Source organism: Pseudorasbora parva, chromosome 19, assembly GCF_024679245.1.
Source record: "Pseudorasbora parva isolate DD20220531a chromosome 19, ASM2467924v1, whole genome shotgun sequence".
Classification (NCBI taxonomy): Eukaryota; Metazoa; Chordata; class Actinopteri; order Cypriniformes; family Gobionidae; genus Pseudorasbora; species Pseudorasbora parva.
In genome coordinates this window covers 39,818,096-39,835,951 of record NC_090190.1, presented here as the reverse complement: position 1 = coordinate 39,835,951, position 17,856 = coordinate 39,818,096, and the positions used below count along the sequence as shown (strand labels likewise).

Here is a 17,856-nt window from a genome sequence, read left to right as displayed (position 1 = left end):
GCTGCTGCTGTTTCTCCTGTTCAGTTTATTTCAGCCTCCGAATCTGATTCTGGATCATATCTGTATTAGTTGAATCTGATAGCCATGGTTTATTTAGGGTAACGTTTTCATCTCCACGCTTGATGATGTCAGCTTTCAGAAGCTCTCGTGCAGTAGCTGCGCATTCGTCATTCTTTAGCTCCGCCCACACGATACGCCTCCAGGCGCTCTGTTTTTTCCGGAAAGACTCGGTACAGCCCATATTCCTTTTATAAATATAATAAAACTAAAGACTTTTTGGAGATATGAAAGATGCAATACTACTCTATAGGTACTCAAGATTGACATGAGATTGACTGAAACTGAGTGCCCCCCCCCCCCTTAATGGCTCTTTTTGTTATTTTTGACGGAACTTCCACTGAAACAGGAAGAGTGGGCGGGGCATATCAAACAGCCCCTCCCCTTTTAAAAATGGCGTTTAGTTTATATCACAACTCGCTGTTGAGCTCGATAAAGCTGCAGTTTCCTCATAATCTCTAACCGTTTCTCTTTCTGATCTCCTCATATCGCTTTAAAATATCATTCTGTGCAGAATTCAAACATGTTTTTTTTAGTTGACTCATCACATGATCCGCTCTGTCTATTTATAATGTAGTAGGCGGGGCTTCAGATTCTAGAGAGCATTTTATTGGACAGAAAATCTGATGAGTAGCTGAAGTGCAGTGATGTCATCAAAATACTTAATGATTGGTGGACGGTATGCTTATATCTTCTAAATGCGAATTTTGTCATATTAATCCTAACATATTAATACTAAAAGCCAAAAAGCTTCCATTTTGATTTCATGCGGACTAATTAATGGGTGAACTAATAGGCTTTCCTTTGTGCCATGTACTCAGGATTGCTTAAATTCCCCACTGAAGGAAAGGCATTAAATACAAGCCTCAGTTTTGCTGCCCGTGCCAGGTTTTTCTCAACAACCTCATTCTCATACAGAAGAAAAGTCCAAGGTGGAGTGGAGGGGACATTACAATCCCTCCTCCTCCTCTACAGTAGCTTGATCTCAGGCTGACTCAGTTCGGGCTCGTAGAGGTGGGCGTCTCTACTTTCACGGCAATGAACAACAATGAATGCAGTTTCTTGCGTCGCCGAACACCTTTGAGGAATGACGCGCAGAGGATGACCTTTGCTCGACGATACAAGAAGAGCACAGATGCCGGAGCGAGCGTCACCTGCGCGGCTGATGCGTAAAAGCGCACAATGACAACAAATTGCGCGCTCCGCGGGTCCGCCGCGCATAATCTGAATCTGGACATGTGAAGGGCTCAGGATTAGAAAGTCGTCGGGTGATGCAAATCGCCCTCCTTTGTTCGCGCAGATGAGGGTCTGACGTGTTCCCGGGGGATTTTCAGTCGCGGTTCAAACCCCGAGACGCTGGCGAGTCGGTCACACACACACACACACACACACACTAACTCTCACTCAATGTTGCTATGACTTCCTGCATGCGTCGGTACTGTGATCTGATTGCTCTTCGCTCGCTGCTGCTCATCTCGGTGCTGCTCCTGCTCGTGAGGTCCGATTCGGGTGAGTTTGGCTGTCGATCGTTACCCTTTCGCAGCTCGTTCACTGAGTTCATTGTGTTTACCCTGCCATGGTCCAGCCAGCTGCATCTTAAGATGACGAACTCGTGGAAATGAATGGGAATGTCAGTGTTTACACATGGGGCAAGTTGTCACGCGGTTCTCAGCTCACCAAGGTTTGAGTCAAAACTGTGTGTGTTGGTTTCAACGTGTCCTAAAATAAGACATTTATTTGTTACGTAAATGATCTAAACGGTTTTATATAACATGTGTGTGTGTGTGTATATTTAAATATATATATATATATATATATATATATATATATATATATATATATATATATATATATATGTGTGTGTGTGTGTGTATATGTATATCATTTTGTGGGGAAACACACTAGAAGGCTATACATTACTTTCATTAAATGCCAGGTTTATTAATCAGTTTCTCTGATATTATTGTTACTACTTTTCATTCAGGCTGTTTCACATTTGTTAACTGTTGCACTTCATAGTCTAATACATTTTAAATGCAGATATGTCGTAGAAAATGGCTTTAGATTTCATATAGTTTAAACACATTTACTCAGAAACCAGCTAACAGTGAATGTCCCTGCATGTTAATGTTGTGGCAACGTTCTCTCAAAGTTGAGCAAACGTTCTTCCAGTAACATTAATAGAACGTTCATTATTAGTTGGTCTTTAATTATGTTAGCGGATCATTCATGGAATGTTTTGGTAACACTTTATTTTAAGCATGACATAGTTACACGTCAATTTACTAACTATAGTAATAACAGTAAATTATGAATATTTACAAGTAACTAACCCTAAACCTAACCCTAACCGTAACTCTATAGTAAGTAGTACTCTGTACTTTTTTGAGTATGTAATGCGTCACCTTAAAATGACATGTAACCTATGTTTTTTTTCTTCTTGTTTTTTTAAATGTTAACGTTCAGAACTTATTGAAAATGTTAGCTGAATGTTCTTAGTGTATGTTTGTGCTGTAACATCGAGTCCCGTACTGTAGGGTGTCACATCAGGCCTCAGGTTATACAGCACGGCTGTGCACATTAATATCCTCCCATTCATGTGTTATGCTGTGATTTGTTCATTAAAGTCCTGTTTTTGAGACATTTTCTCTCCTAGCAGTCCTCTGTTGTGTTTGTGACAGGGTGTGTGTTTGTCACAAAGCCCCGCTGAAGATCTGAACACTTGCTCATTCATGTGTAAATGTGCCTGTCTCTGTGTTCAGCAGATAACCAATGCCGGCCTGCCCTCGCCTCCACATGTGAAGACTGTCTGAGACGCGGCCCTGAATGTGCATGGTGCTCTCAGGAGGTAGTGTGTGTGTGTGTGTGTGTGTGTGTGTGTGTGTGTGTGTGTGTGTGTGTGTGTGTGTGTGTGTGTGTGTGTGTGTGTGTGTGTGTGTGTGTGTGTGTGTGTGTGTGTGTGTGTGTGTGTGTGTGTGTGTGTGCATGCCTGTGTGTGAGAGAGCTGCTATTGTTGTATCTCGGCACACTGCTCAAGATTTAAGTGTGTGAAGCACTAAAGTGTTTAGTCTTTTAGCGATAAAACACTAGATTCCTAATACCCAGAATGCTTTGGGAGCTTAGGTGATCGTGGGAACCCATAACATGGATATTGCAGAAACTTCTGATATGGGCATTAATGTGTTTCTAAGGCAATCCTCACCTAACCCAGAGGAACGACACGCTCCTCATGATATCTCAGTTGAGATTCAACGGTTATTGACTCATTGGTGCCTAGTTTTAAGTTGATGAAGTCTCTAAAGCTATGAATAAACAAGTTTTAAACAAATATGACTGTTAGTTTAACACAGTGACGCTAATTAAAAAATGTAAAAATAACTTTCAAAATATTACATCTATTATAAAATAATTGAAAATAAAGCTGTAATTGAAATACAGCTGAAATAAAATATAGATGTTATTTATCAAAGTACTAAAATAACTAAACCCAAAAAAATAAAAAATAAATGACAGCTATACATAAAGCAGATATAAATTAATAAATAAAAATAAAGGATTAAAGCTGAAATAAATTTAAATTAAAGCTAAATAGATCTGACCAAATCTGATAAAAATGACAAAGCACATAAAACATAAACGTAAAGTAAAATTAAAATGAAAACTGAAAAGCTTGTTTAAAATATTAATATATGAATGAATAATACTAAAATAAAACTTGTTTATATATATATATATATATATATATATATATATATATATATATAAGCAAAATTAATTAATTAATAAAATGAATAAAAATAAATAAAATGACGTACAATTTTTTTTAAAAATAGCAATAATAAAATAAAAAAAGTTAATAAATAAACTAGTACTTTCAAACTGATTAGTCATGATTATATGTAACTTCAACATTTGTATATTTATATATATTTTATACATTAATACACATACACAATGTTATGTTTGATGTGATTAATAGTTTTGAAAACTAAACCTACTAAAATAAAAGTAAAAATTAATAATCAGAGGAAAACTAATTAAAAAAATCAATATATATATATATATATATATATATATATATATTGATTTTTTTAATTAGTTTTATTTATATATATATATATATATATATATATATATATATATATATATATATATATATATATATATAATATAAGATTTGAGAAGTAAGTCTACCTTAATTATAACAATGTGAGCGTTTTGTCCAGTAAAGAGCGGTTGTGGTTCGGTCAGGCTTTAGTTAGTCCGTTTATAAAGTTTTAACTTTCTGCTTCAGTGACATGTTTATATTCTCAGGACAAGCGCTTCATTTGAATGCTTTCTTTGTAAAGAAAGATGTGCGTATTGTGGTTAAGAAAATAAGTTCATTAAGCGGCTGTGGTGCTCGGCACCGGTCAGTCTAATCCCTGACCGACATCTCAACAACAGTCTTTGAGCCAAAGAGCTTTTGCACGCTCTGTGTAGTTTAAATAATGCCACCCGACACAACAGTCGCCCTGTTTCTAGGAGCAGCGGACATTTGCAGTGACCCTTGACCTTTCTGATGGTCTGTTTACTCTGCCAGAAGTTTCTGGACGGGGCGCATGTAAGCCAGCGATGCGGATCTGTGTCCGACCTGCGAGTCCGCGGCTGTGAAGAGGAGTTTATCGAGAACCCAAAAGTGAAAGTGGAAGTGAACGCCGCCATCAGCAGCTCACAGGTGGCCCCGAGGGAGATTTCCATCCACCTACGGCCAGGTAACGGCACACCAGACCAAATATACCAGAATCAACCACTGAACTCATGCAGAGATGCCCCGGCAATCACTAATAACAAGAGCTGCACAATACTGGAAAAAACTGCCATTGCGATAATATATATTGCAATATGAAAAAATACAGGGAGTTTCACCAGATGACTTTAATAACTCTATTTGGTAGGAATTAATCATTCTGGAATGATTGCAGTGATTTTGTTGGGAAAGCATCTGCATAGAAAATATTTTTTAAATAATATCCTGGCTCTTCCTAGATTTATAGTGGGAGTGAATGACACCTTGTTTTTTTAAAAGCTCAAAAAAGTGCATCCATCCATCATAAAAGTGATCCATACGACTCCAGTGGGTTAATAAATGCCTTCTGAACAGAAGCCATGGGTTTTTGTAAGAAAAATATCCATATTTATAGCTTTATGAACTATAATCACTGGCTTCCGCCAACGGCCGTACACGAGTCGAGTTTCGGCGGAAGAGTGACCTCTGACCCATCGTATGACGTTCATGTGGTTTGACTTTTTCTGTAAAACTTCTTGTTTTAGACTTCTAGTTTGGGACCGGCATTTTGTTTTACACTATCATCTGCACTTCCACATTCATCAATTATCACCTAAGCTTATACTACATCAAACGCCCTACGGCAAACGCCCTACGGCAAACGCCCTACGCCAAACGCCCTACGCCAAACGCCCTACGGCAAACGCCCTGCACCAAACACCCTACACCAAACGCCCTACGCCAAACGCCCTACACCAAACGCCCTACGACAAACATCCTACACCAAACGCCCTACGCCAAACGCCCTACGCCAAACGCCCTACGGCAAACGCTCTACGCCAAACACCCTACGCCAAACGCCCTACGCCAAACGCCCTACGCCAAACGCCCTACGCCAAACGCCCTGCACCAAACGCCCTACACCAAACGCCCTACGGCAAACACCCTACACCAAACGCCCTACACCAAACGCCCTACACCAAACGCCCTACGACAAACATCCTACACCAAACGCCCTACGCCAAACGCCCTACGGCAAACGCCCTACGCCAAACGCCCTACGCCAAACACTCTACGGCAAACGCCAAACGCCCTACGCCAAACGCCCTACACCAAACGCCCTACACCAAACGCCCTACGACAAACATCCTACACCAAACGCCCTACGGCAAACGCCCTACGGCAAACGCCCTACGGCAAACGCTCTACGGCAAACACCCTACGGCAAACGCCCTACGGCAAACGCCCTACGCCAAACGCCCTACGCCAAACACCTACGCCAAACGCCCTACGCCAAACGCCCTACGGCAAACCCCCTACGGCAAACCCCCTACGGCAAACCCCCTACGGCAAACGTTCTACGCCAAACGCCCTACGCCAAACGCCCTACGCCAAACGCCCTACGGCAAACCCCCTACGGCAAGCCCCCTACGCCAAACGGCCTACGGCAAGTGGCCTATGGCAAACGGCCTACGCCAAACCCCCTACGCCAAACGCCCTACGCCAAACCCCCTACGGCAAACGGCCTACACCAAACGCCCTACGCCAAACCCCCTACGGCAAACGGCCTACACCAAACGCCCTACGGCAAACGCACTACGCCAAACGCCCTACGGCAAACCCCCTACGGCAAACGCCAAACGGCCTACGCCAAACGCCCTACGGCAAACGCCCTACGCCACACTTGCTATGCCATACCTGCTAGGCCATACATCCTACACCATACATCCAGCTCACAGTAAATAAACCGATCCGTTTGGAGACTCTGTATCATGAACTACACTTGTGTAAACCCATAGCACAGTTTTTGCTTCATTAAATCACAGCTTGTGCGTTTTAATTCAATATATCATGTAGACCTACCAAGAACACCCTAGCAAACCGAAAGCACCTTATAAACTATATAACAACGGGCTATCGTAAATCACCCAGAGCTTCCTCATTAAATGTGAAATAATGATGATGTAATTTCCTGACACAGGTGGCGAGGCGAGCTTTGTGATTGAGGTGCAGCAGTTGGAACGGTACCCTGTGGATCTGTACTATCTAGTGGACGTCTCGGCGTCCATGCAGGACAACCTGGACCGGTTGAAGACTGTGGGTCTGGCTCTGTCTCACCAGATGAAGGAACACTCGAGCGACTTCAGAGTCGGCTTCGGCTCTTTTGTGGACAAGCCGGTGTCTCCGTACATCGACGTGCACCCCTCCAAACTTGTGAACCCTTGCAGGTGAACATACTGGATCTCAGGCTCAGCAAAACAACCCATAGGAAAGAACAGTCACAAATGACAACTAGTCTCATAATAATGAGCTCTGTAAAAAATAATAAGCCATCAGTGAGATCAAATCAGAGATTTCTTAACAATGATCCGAGCTGCTATACACACTGAGCAGCTCTACTCTTACTATAGCTCAGTGCTTTACTCATGTGTCTTTTTTATTTTTTAAGAGACTTTAGGAGAAACATGTGAGTTGATAGTTGAGTCCTTGAGTTTTTTTTGTAAATATTATTATTACTGTGTATCGCTTGCTGTGCACTTAATGCTTCTGAATTGAGATTGGCACAGAATTGCAGTTTATATATATATATATAAGATTATTTTGTCCAGATTGTATATCTTGTGGAACATTTTTGTGAAGGACATCTTTTTTTTCCTGGACCTTTTCTTGACCTTAACAGTGACTGCAAACAGAAAGATCCAAAATATTAAAAAAATATTATTTGCTTTTTTTTTTTTGTAAACTGAGCAACAACAAAAAAGCATGCTTAGGACAACTGAGTTTCAGTTGAGTGTTAACTTTGGAGAATAAATTAAAACAGACACAGATGTGTCAACTGTTGAGAACTTGATGAAAAATGTTTGAGCTCAATTGATCTCAGTGTTAGTTTAGTATTATTTATCATTTTTATTTTATATTTTTAGTATTTATTTATGTAATGCTTTTATTTTATATTTATGTTAATATAAAATAGTTTTAATAATGTAGTTTTTGTTTTAGTAGTTTGTGCTTTTTTATTAGTTTTTTTTTTTTTTTTTTAATATTTCTATAACACTTTAATTTAGTTGTAGGATTTATATTTTAGTTTCAGAAAGTTTAGAACTTATTGTTTGCTTTTATTTTATTATTATATATTTTTAGTGTTTTAATAGTGCTGTGCTTTTGTCATTTTTATTAGGTTTAAATATTTCCTTTTAGATTTATTTATTTATATTTTGATATTTTGTAATTTGATGTGTTTTTATTTTTCTATATAGATATTTAATTTATTTGTAGAATGCATTTTATTTTTAAAACATTTAGAAATTATTATTATTATTATTATTTAGCTTTAATTTATATTCATTTTATATTAATTAGTTGTTGTACTTTACTTATTTATTTATATTTTTTGTAATTTTATGTGCTTTGTTTTTCTATAAAGCCTTCATTTATTTTTATTTTAGCTTTAGTACAATAGTACATATTTAATTTCTGATATTTCCCAGTTTATTGAACAGTTTTTAGTTACCAGTAGCCACACTTATTAATCTTTTCTGAAACTCTAGAGGAGATGCACATCAGCTGGAGTTTCAACTCAATTGAGATATTAACACGAGATCTGATCTGTGATTAGTGTTTCCTATGGGACGCTCCAGAGGTCTCGTAGCTGATCCCAGGAGTCTAAATCCAGCCTGGGGATCCCGACTGCATTCCTTAGTGATCTCATTCTGACTAGTGTGGGAATATAGAGAAGATGACATGTCGTTTCTCCCTCCCTCTCTGGTCCTAGTGATTATGATATCCACTGCAGGCCCGCTCACGGGTTTATCCACGTCCTCCCAGTCACGGAGAACATGACTGAGTTCACTCGGGTCATTCAGGAGCAGAGGATCTCTGGGAACATGGACACACCCGAGGGCGGCTTTGATGCCATGCTGCAGGCCACCGTTTGCCAGGTAAACCCCCCTGCTTTCCAAAGCATAGCTTACTAAAAGATGGCTGTAGTTGCGTTAGTGTTCAGATGGCTGTGAGCCATTGCCAGTTGCATCAGTCTATGAGGGTTTGCAGCGTTTCACCAAAGTGGGTGTATTCTGATGTTGCTAGGGTGTTCTGGATGGTTGCTAGGTGGTTCCTTACTTGCTCAAGTCAGAAGTGCACCCTCAAATCTATTGTGACCAAGTTTGCCAAACAAGCCCTGTAAAGTGAAGCCAAAGCCTTTTGAACGCCCCCTGCTGGCTGGCTGCAGGATAGCTCCCTCTCCATGTAATCAAATGGGACAAACAAAAACAAAAAAATCTGATTATATATATTTTTTTTAATGTTTTCCAAAGAGTCTGTCATTTTAGGTTGTTCTCATCATGCATACGTATGTTAAAGTGTCAATTTTCCCAGTAAGAGTGTTTTTAGTTTTTTGATGTGATAAAAACGGGCCGTTACATTATGATTGACAGCTGTGTGAGTCTGCGGGGGCGGGACTTTGATGCACTCAGGATCAGTCTCGGGCTCTGAACGACGTAAACGGACTTCATTTTTATACAGTGGAAGGAGTCAGTCTTTTTTTACAGTCTATGAATCTGACTTTTTTATATAATGTAATATGATATTATTTATTTATTTTGTTTGTTTATTTTTATTATAAAAATCTATTATGAGTAATATTATTTATTTATTTATTTTTGTTTGTTGTTTTGTTTGTTTTTAAAAATAAACTATTTATTTATTTTTACTGTTTGATTATTTATTTTTACTATGTGTTTATGTATATAAATACATAAATTATGTATTTATGTTTACTATTTATTTATTTATATTATTTATTTATTTGTGCAATTTATTTACGTATTTTTACTATTTATTTTACTATTTATTTATAAATGTATTTAACTACTATTTGTTTATTTTACCAGTTTTGCTATTTGTTTGTTAGTTTGTTTACAATTTATTTATTTGACCATTATTTATTTATTTATTTTAACTGTTTAATTATGTATTTTACTATTTATTATTATTATTATTATTAGCATGTTTCATTATCCTCCAAGTGAAGTTATAAATCAGCAAAGAAACATCCCTCTACGCGTGATTTTAGGAATTATTAATGCCAATATTTGGCCGTTGGCGTGAGTAGTTTGGTCGAGTCATTGCTTGCCTGATTGCCTGAGCAGAGACGGCACTAATGATCTGACCAGACCGCTCTCTTCCCTTCTGTGCATTATGGTCCCGGCAATTACTTCTTTTTCTTTTTTCTTTTTTTTTAAACCTTCCACTGCAAAAAAATGCTTTTCTTACTTAGTTTTTTTGTCTTGTCAAAATTTCTAAAAAAAATTCTTACATTGAGAAACATCTACTAGAGAAGTAAAAATTGTCTTGTTTCGGGAAAAAATAACTCAAAATAAAGTAAGCAAAATAACGCTTACCCCACTGGCAGATTATTTTGCTTATTTTATCTCTCTTAATTTTGAGTTATTTGTTCCCAAAACAAGAAAATTACTTTTGCTTGTCTAGTAAATACTTATTGTTTTAAGAATTTTTTTGAAGTTTGGACTAGAAACAAGGGGTTGCACCGACTAGTCGACTAATCGACTAGTCGACCTTAATGCTCTGTCATGACGCTTTAGCTTGACGTCGACTAGTCGCTGGCCTATAGAGGGCGCAACAGGATAAGCAATTCCTGACATGCAGGCTCTGTTTTGAACAGTTAAAAAATGACAAATAAATGCATCCTCCGAGAGCTCTCCACAAGAAATGTTTGATTACCATCTGGATGCTCAAAATTGATCGGGAGAATGCACGCTTATTGTACACGTAAGTTAATAATCGCGCTAAACTGCGTGCTGCACTGCAAAAAACACACACAGACGATCGCACATCACGCGGAGATCGCGCGCGCCTCACACACAACCATTCAGTAGCGCAAAAATGTATTGTCAACACTGTTTTGTGATTTATCAAAAAAAATAGCTTAGAAACTGAAACGTTCTAGCATGTATTTCTTGATAATTAAAACTCACAGCTTCACTATTAGTATAGTAGAGAGACGCTGCCAGGTTTAATTAATTCACACACAATCACTTACTAATGCATTCACATGTAATCTTTATTGTGCTATTTTATCTGTATCTTATTCAGAACGAGCAGAAATCTGTGAGAAATATGACCATAATAAGACAAAAGAACCGATACAAAAGCTGTCAATAACCTTATGGGCAGCGCTGTGTCATATGCCATATCAGCTGTGCACAAGAAGACCCGAGTTCGAGTCTCAGCTCAAGGTTCAGGTTTATTTATTTTTTAATTAATGGCGTCATCAGCGACTAGTCGACGTCGACTTTCATCACATAAATGTCGACTTTTAAAAAAATGAAAGTCGTTCAACCCCAAGACAAAAATACTAAGTAATTGTTTTGCAGTGTAAAAACTGTGTGTGTTAGCATGACTGTTCCTGTGTCATCAGAGCATATTTTCTCCTGCGGTTGCTCCGGAGACTGCGTGTCTCAGGTCCTTTGCCTGGGAATGGGAACAGTGCCAGAAGAGTGTATAGCATTAAGCCGGACCTCAGCGGGAGACTCCAGAAGCGCTGAATCAGCCACCTCCATCTCCATCTCCATCTCATCGGCCTGTTTTCGGAGGATGATGTCATCTCTCAGTCATGGGAGGCGAGCTCGTCTTCACGCGGCCGGTTGTAGTGAAGTGTAAGAGCGTCCCCGCAGGACGACCGGCTTGGCATCAACAAAGCCTCTTTATGGCGTCCAACTGTTCTGTGAATTGCAGTGTGGTCTGATAAACGCTCTGGAAAATGACCTTGAATGGGTTTCATTCTTCGTGATGTCCCTCTGTAGCGACCATCATGCCTCCCTAAAGTCAGAAACTGAAAGCCCCGAGCATGAAAGAGATGTTTTCTTTGGCACTGAGCGCTCTGACCTTGAAAGCCATGGGCCTCAGGTGGAATATTCGTCCCTTCCTTAAAGGGATAGTTCACTTTAAAATGCTATGTCATCCTTTACTCACCCTCAAGTTGTTTCAAACCTGTATGAATTTCTTTCTTCAGCTGAACACAAGGGAAGATATTTTGAAGAATGTCAGTGACCAAACAGTTAACTGGAGCCATTGACTTCTATAGTATTTTTTTCCCTTCCTACTATAGAAGCAAATGGCTCCAGTTAACTGTTTGGTTACTGACATTCTTCAAAATATCTTCCCTTGTGTTCAATGGAAGAAAGAAATTCATACAGGTTTGAAACAACTTGAGGGTGAGCATTTTAAAGTGAACTATCCCTTTAACTTTCCTTGTGTTGTTTTTCATGAGACAGCTTCTCGCTGATCAGTAACTAGCGGCTGTAACTTTAAAAAGTACTTCCTGTTGGCATCTTTTACTCAAACATTTCTAATAAAAACTCTGGTGCAGTTTGACCGTTAGTAACACAGGCTCAAATCAAACGAGATCTATTATCAGATATTATGATATTATAGTATTTATTTGTTTTTATTCTTATTCTTAAGTATAATTTTTGCTTGTTTGTTAGTTTGTTTTATTAGTATTCTATTTTATTTATTTTACTGTTTATTTTTATTTGAATACATATTTTGTTTTTTTAATTTATATTTTAATTTAAATTATTTTTTATTTGTTTTAGTAGCTGTGGTTTTTATTTATCGCTATTTATTTGTTTTATTTTTTATTCATTAACATAATTGAGTGAATGAATGACATTTTATCGTCTACTATTCATTTATTTTTAGTATTTAGTTGTATTTATTTTAATTAATTTCTATTTGTTTATTTTAATATTAATTTACTTTGTTTTTAGTATTTTTATTTCTGTTTTATTTATTTTTAATTTATTTAAATTTTTATTTTTAGTATAATTGTTTTGTTTGTTTAATTAGTAATTGTTTTATTCATTAAATTTTTAGTATATGTTTTGTTTGTTTGTCTTATTTTTTAGATTTTTTTAATAGTTTTTAGTGTTTTTATTATTTGTATAATTTATTTCCATTCATTTCATTTTTATCATGTACTTGTTATTTATTTGTAGTATTTCTTTGTAGTTATTTTTTATTGTTCTTTTTATATTTATTTACTTAGTATTTTTATTTATTTATATAATATTATTTGTTATTATTCTTAATAAATCATAATTATTATACATTTTTATTATTTATTTTTATTTAAAAAAATTTAGTGTCTATTTATTTATTTATTTTTATTGATCAATTCATTCTTATTTATTTGTTTGTAAGTTTTATCATCTGCCAAGTAAAATTATAAATCAGAAAGTAACTCTTCTCCTCTCGTCTGCTCCTCGAGGGCCACCGTCCTGCAGAGTTTAGCTCCAGTCCCAAATCAAGCACACCTGAATATAAACAGCTGATCAGGGTGTTGGTGGTATTACAGGTCAGTGTGTTGGAGGTTTGGGACTGAAGTCTGCAGGACGGTGGCCCTCCAGGAGCGGGGCTGGCTGTCCCTGATTTAAGGAATGATTCATTCAAACATTACTCATCCTGGCGGCTAAACGCTCAACTGGTGCAGTTTGTCTTGTATTAGTAACAGAGGAAAGAGGGGTCAGTGCTCTATATGATGCAATCCTCTAACTGCTGAGTGTACTTTATCAAACACACACTCAGATTTATAAACCTTTATTCATCTCTGCAGGAAGACATCGGCTGGCGACCCGAAGCGAAGCATCTGCTGTTGGTTATGACAGACCAGCCGTCTCATCTGGCTCTGGACAGTAAACTGGCTGGTATCGTGGTTCCTCATGACGGCCGCTGCCACCTAGAGGATAACATCTACTCTCAAACCGCTAGTATGGTAAGAAAAACAACAGCACTTGACACACACAAAACACCAGATGCAAAGCTGGTGCGTATCCGTCTGTTTCCTCAACAAATCGTTTATCTGTTCATAAAAGGTTTTGATGGTTAAAAGGTAAATAATGTTTAAAAAAAATACATGAAAACATTCAAAAGTTCTGTCTGTTATAATACCACGGTACAGTGAGGTTATCAAATGGTATACAACATATGTATGTATGTAAATTTACTAAAAATAATATGATATTCATCATAGTGATTAGTGAAGGATCATGTGACACTGAAGACTGGAGTAATGATGCTGAAAATACAGCTTTGATCACAGGAATAAATTATATTTTAAAGTATATTAAAATAGAAAACCCTTATTTTAAATTGTAATAATATTTCACAGTATTACAGTTTTTGATCCAATATATGTAGACTTTGTGAGAAGACACTTTTCAAATCCTAAGCCCTGCATTTTCACAACACCATGTCAAAAAAGCACTTTAATACTGTTGTTGATATATACCATGATTATCATATTCATATACCAACGTGTTATTTTAAGAAAAACATTTCTGACATTGTTTCGTACCTGTGTTTGTCATGATGACAACTTTACACCAGATGTATTTTCTAAAACTGCACACACATTTTCCTCCACACTGCTTCTATCAGAGCCAGAATCTGTGATTTCTCAATTTCTCAAGATTTGTGTTGCTGTCGTTGTTTTTAGGAGCACCCAACCATCGGTCAACTGGCTGAGAAACTCCTGGAGAACAACGTTTACTCCATCTTTGCGGTGGACAAGGTGCAATATCAGTGGTATGAGGTAATTTCTCTCCCACATCATGAGTTTGGGTGTTGCCCAGAAATCAATTCATTTTGAAATAGTGATTTCAAGAATGCGGTCACTGATTTATAGGAACACACACAGTCACTAGAGTTCATTCAGTGATAAAGAGCTGGTTCGACAAATCCGCAGCACTTTTCAACAGGGTTTTGTTTGTTAACAATAGTTAAAGTGGTCGTGATGACATGGATTTTTTACTATTTTAATATGTTCCTTGAGGTTCACTTGTAATGTACAGAAATATGTATATGCAGAAAAACAATTTTCAACCTTCAGGCATTATAATGGCTTCCATTTGCTTTTGACGCGACGTTCACATCCAGTGTAGGCAAATGTCAGCAGTTAAGCGACTGAATGCCAGTAGGTGGAGCCTATGGTGTGACGATGCAAATCTATTGGTCGATGTCTTGCTCTGGAGGCAGTCATATGCAAATACACTATATTGCCAAAAGTACTGGCTACTACACACATTGGTGAAAGAACGGGTCGCTCTCAGGAGCTCAGTGAACTCGAGCGTGGGGCCGTGATAGGCTGACACCTGTGCAATAAGGCCATTCCTGACATTTCCTCACTACTAAATATTCCACGCTCAACTGTTAGTGGGATTACAACAAAGTGGAGCGATTGGGAACAACAGCAACTCAGCCATGAAGTGATAGGCCACGTAAAATCACAGAGCGGGGTCAGCGCATGCTGAGGGTCACAGTGAGCAGAAGTCACCAACTTTCTGCAGAGCTCCAGACCTCCAAACTTCTGTGGCCTTCAGATGAGCTCAAGAACAGCGTTGAGAGCTTCATGGAATGGGTTTCCATGGCCGAGCAGCTCATCCAAACCTAACATCACCAAGAGCACTGCAAAGCGTGGGATGCAGTGGAGTAAAGCAGCCGCCACGGGACTCTAGAGCAGTGAGACGAGTTCTCTGAGCGACCAATTACGCTCCAGTCTGACAATCTGATGGACGAGTCTGGGTTTGGCATTTGCCAGGAAAACGGGAATGCTTCATCATACCTAGACATTTTGGACAATTTTGTGTTACCTACAAGAGAAAGGCTTGAGTTAAAGGTGCACTATGTAGTATTTTTGCAGTAAAATATCCTAAAACCACTAGGCCAGTGTTATATATTTTGTTCAGTTGAGTACTTACAATATCCCAAATGTTTCCAACTATTTGTAAGTTGTGATAAAATTGCTATTTTAACTAAGGACCGGGACGTGTCAGCATAGCGTTTGAGGGAGTCGCCTGTCAATCGCGTCATATCTGCGCTACCCTCGGTTTTATTCTGCAGAAGCGCTTTTCTCTTAGCAGTGTGAACATGTCACAGCAGCGCCGAGCGAACGCACAGAGGAACGTCATGACATCATTTTAAACGATGTTAATTAACAAAGATTCGGGAGGAGGGCTTTCAGATAATTGACACAGGTGGATAGCACTCAGCTAATCAACGAGAGGTGCATATATATACACTGCAGTCTTACCTCCATTCTGTTGAAAGTTTATCAGCATCCCTCCTCCACCCCTTCTCCACATTTTGCTCTTTTAGTTCTAACCACTTACACGGGGGGGGGTACTCTGGGTTCGGGCCAAGTTCGAGCTCGAATCCCTCTCCCCGGACAGCACGCCAAATACGCATTTATATTACTCTATATAATTATATGTAAGTGTGAACTCGTGAAACACACTTAAATGTATTTAATATAATAAACAGAGCTGCATTACCTCAAAATCATAACCGGAAAAAGCGGATCAGTGCAGGCGCCCGGCGACTGTGTCCCGTCATAATAAAAGTCCCAGTACTCGCGAGCCGTGTGTTTGTGTAACAATCGCTCCAGCAGCTGTGCTCAGGTCCACAACACTCGGTCCTGCTCTGCTTCACTACAGTAACGTTAATAACCGCATCCATGAACGTGATTTCTGCCCGAGTCCTATTTTCACCGGCGGTGAGGTGAAGACCACATGTCCCAAGATGCTGCTCTCACACTTGGCGTCATCAAACTACACCTTTGTTTAGAATAGGCGCCCTCCAGTGGACGGAAAGTTGCAAAGTGCACCTTTAAAGAAACATTGAGGATTAAATGCAACTTAAACTCTACTTACAGAATCAGTAGCATGCTGTCAGTTATGGTAAATTGTAAAAACACACTGTAAATAGAAACCTTTGACGATCAGAAAGAGTCCAAGCTAACACGAATGAGAGTGTTGTATAGTAGGGTCTATCAGCGAGTACAGAAAAAATACCCAGTACTCTTTACTTTTGACAACCCTAATGAGGAATAAGTCTGCATTGTTTTTTATTTTTGTAGCACATACGTTTTAAATTAAAAATGACTAATCTTTCCCTCTGAACAGGATCTACTGGACCTGATTCCTGGAAGTTATGTGGGCCAAATGTCTCCTAAAGCATCTAATCTTAAAGATTTAGTAGTTGATGCCTACAAGGTAAACAACATTACTTTCTCTTTCACTTGATAAAAACTTTATTGTCTCCATCCACTCAAGGAAAATTAGATTGGAAGTGGAAAAGTTCCCAAACATTTCGAAACGCTCACAGTGGGGCTTTCAGTTTACCATTACAGTTCATGAGTTTCAGTTCAGCAGAAAAAACACCGGCCGTCATGTCACAATCTGTTCCGGCATGCGTTTAAGGAGAGGAATAATCTCGACGTGGGCACAACAATGCATTGTCCTCCCCAAAATCCACTGATCCCAGTGAACAGAAGCCTGCTTTATAAACGGCCTCTGATTACCAGGCCAAAAAATGCTGCAAGCTCCAATCAGTGAACAGCACAACTGCTATTTTTAGTCTGTCCTTTTCCCCTGAACCTGCTTATACAACGCAGATCATACACTCTTAAAAAGGTTCTTTCCTGGCATTGATGGTTCCATTAAGAACCTTTAACATTCACAGAATCTTAAACGTTCTTTAGGTTCTTTTAGGATTGATCACTGAAAGGTTCTTTAAAGTGGAAACGGTTTCTTTAGACTTTAAAAATGTTATTATGTTCTTTACACTAAGAAAGACTGGTTCTTTTTGGACTGATCAGTGAAAGGTTCTTTGGGGAACCAACACGGCTTGACATTAATTGGGTTGAATTTAATATATAGGTGATCATATACATTTTTTCAATTGTAATATAAAAAAACTAAGTGCAATATAGTGTCAAAAATATTGATTTTTCATTATATTTATCGAAACTGAAATATCTGAAACGCTTCCAATACTCATTTCCCACAGAATAGACACGACGCCAGCATATCTCTCTCTCTCTCTCTCTCTCTCTCTCTCTCTCTCTCTCTCTCTCTCTCTCTCTCCTCTCTCTCTCTCTCTCTCTCTCTCTCTCTCTCTCCCTCTCCCTCTCTCTCTCTCCCCCTCTCTCTCTCTCTCTCTCTCTCTCTCTC

The 17,856-nt window shown here is 38.5% G+C and overlaps 1 protein-coding gene across 4 annotated transcripts in view; it reads left to right on the top strand.

Annotated features, from left to right (window-relative positions):
• Nucleotides 1-376: 376 nt before the first annotated feature.
• itgb8 (integrin, beta 8) overlaps nt 377-17,856 on the top strand; it is a 34,364-nt gene continuing 16,884 nt past the window's right edge. The window contains exons 1-8 of one of the 4 annotated variants that reach the window (XM_067425416.1): nt 377-1,566; nt 2,823-2,905; nt 4,643-4,811; nt 6,807-7,053; nt 8,598-8,763; nt 13,461-13,619; nt 14,343-14,438; nt 16,807-16,896. In XM_067425416.1, coding sequence (XP_067281517.1) covers nt 1,473-1,566; nt 2,823-2,905; nt 4,643-4,811; nt 6,807-7,053; nt 8,598-8,763; nt 13,461-13,619; nt 14,343-14,438; nt 16,807-16,896 — 1,104 coding nt within the window. In that variant the 5' untranslated portion in view covers nt 377-1,472. Of the gene's footprint in view, nt 1,567-2,819; nt 2,906-4,639; nt 4,812-6,806; nt 7,054-8,597; nt 8,764-13,460; nt 13,620-14,342; nt 14,439-16,806; nt 16,897-17,856 lie in introns of all 4 variants that reach the window. The other 3 variants (XM_067425414.1, XM_067425415.1, XM_067425413.1) reach the window with 3 other exon arrangements.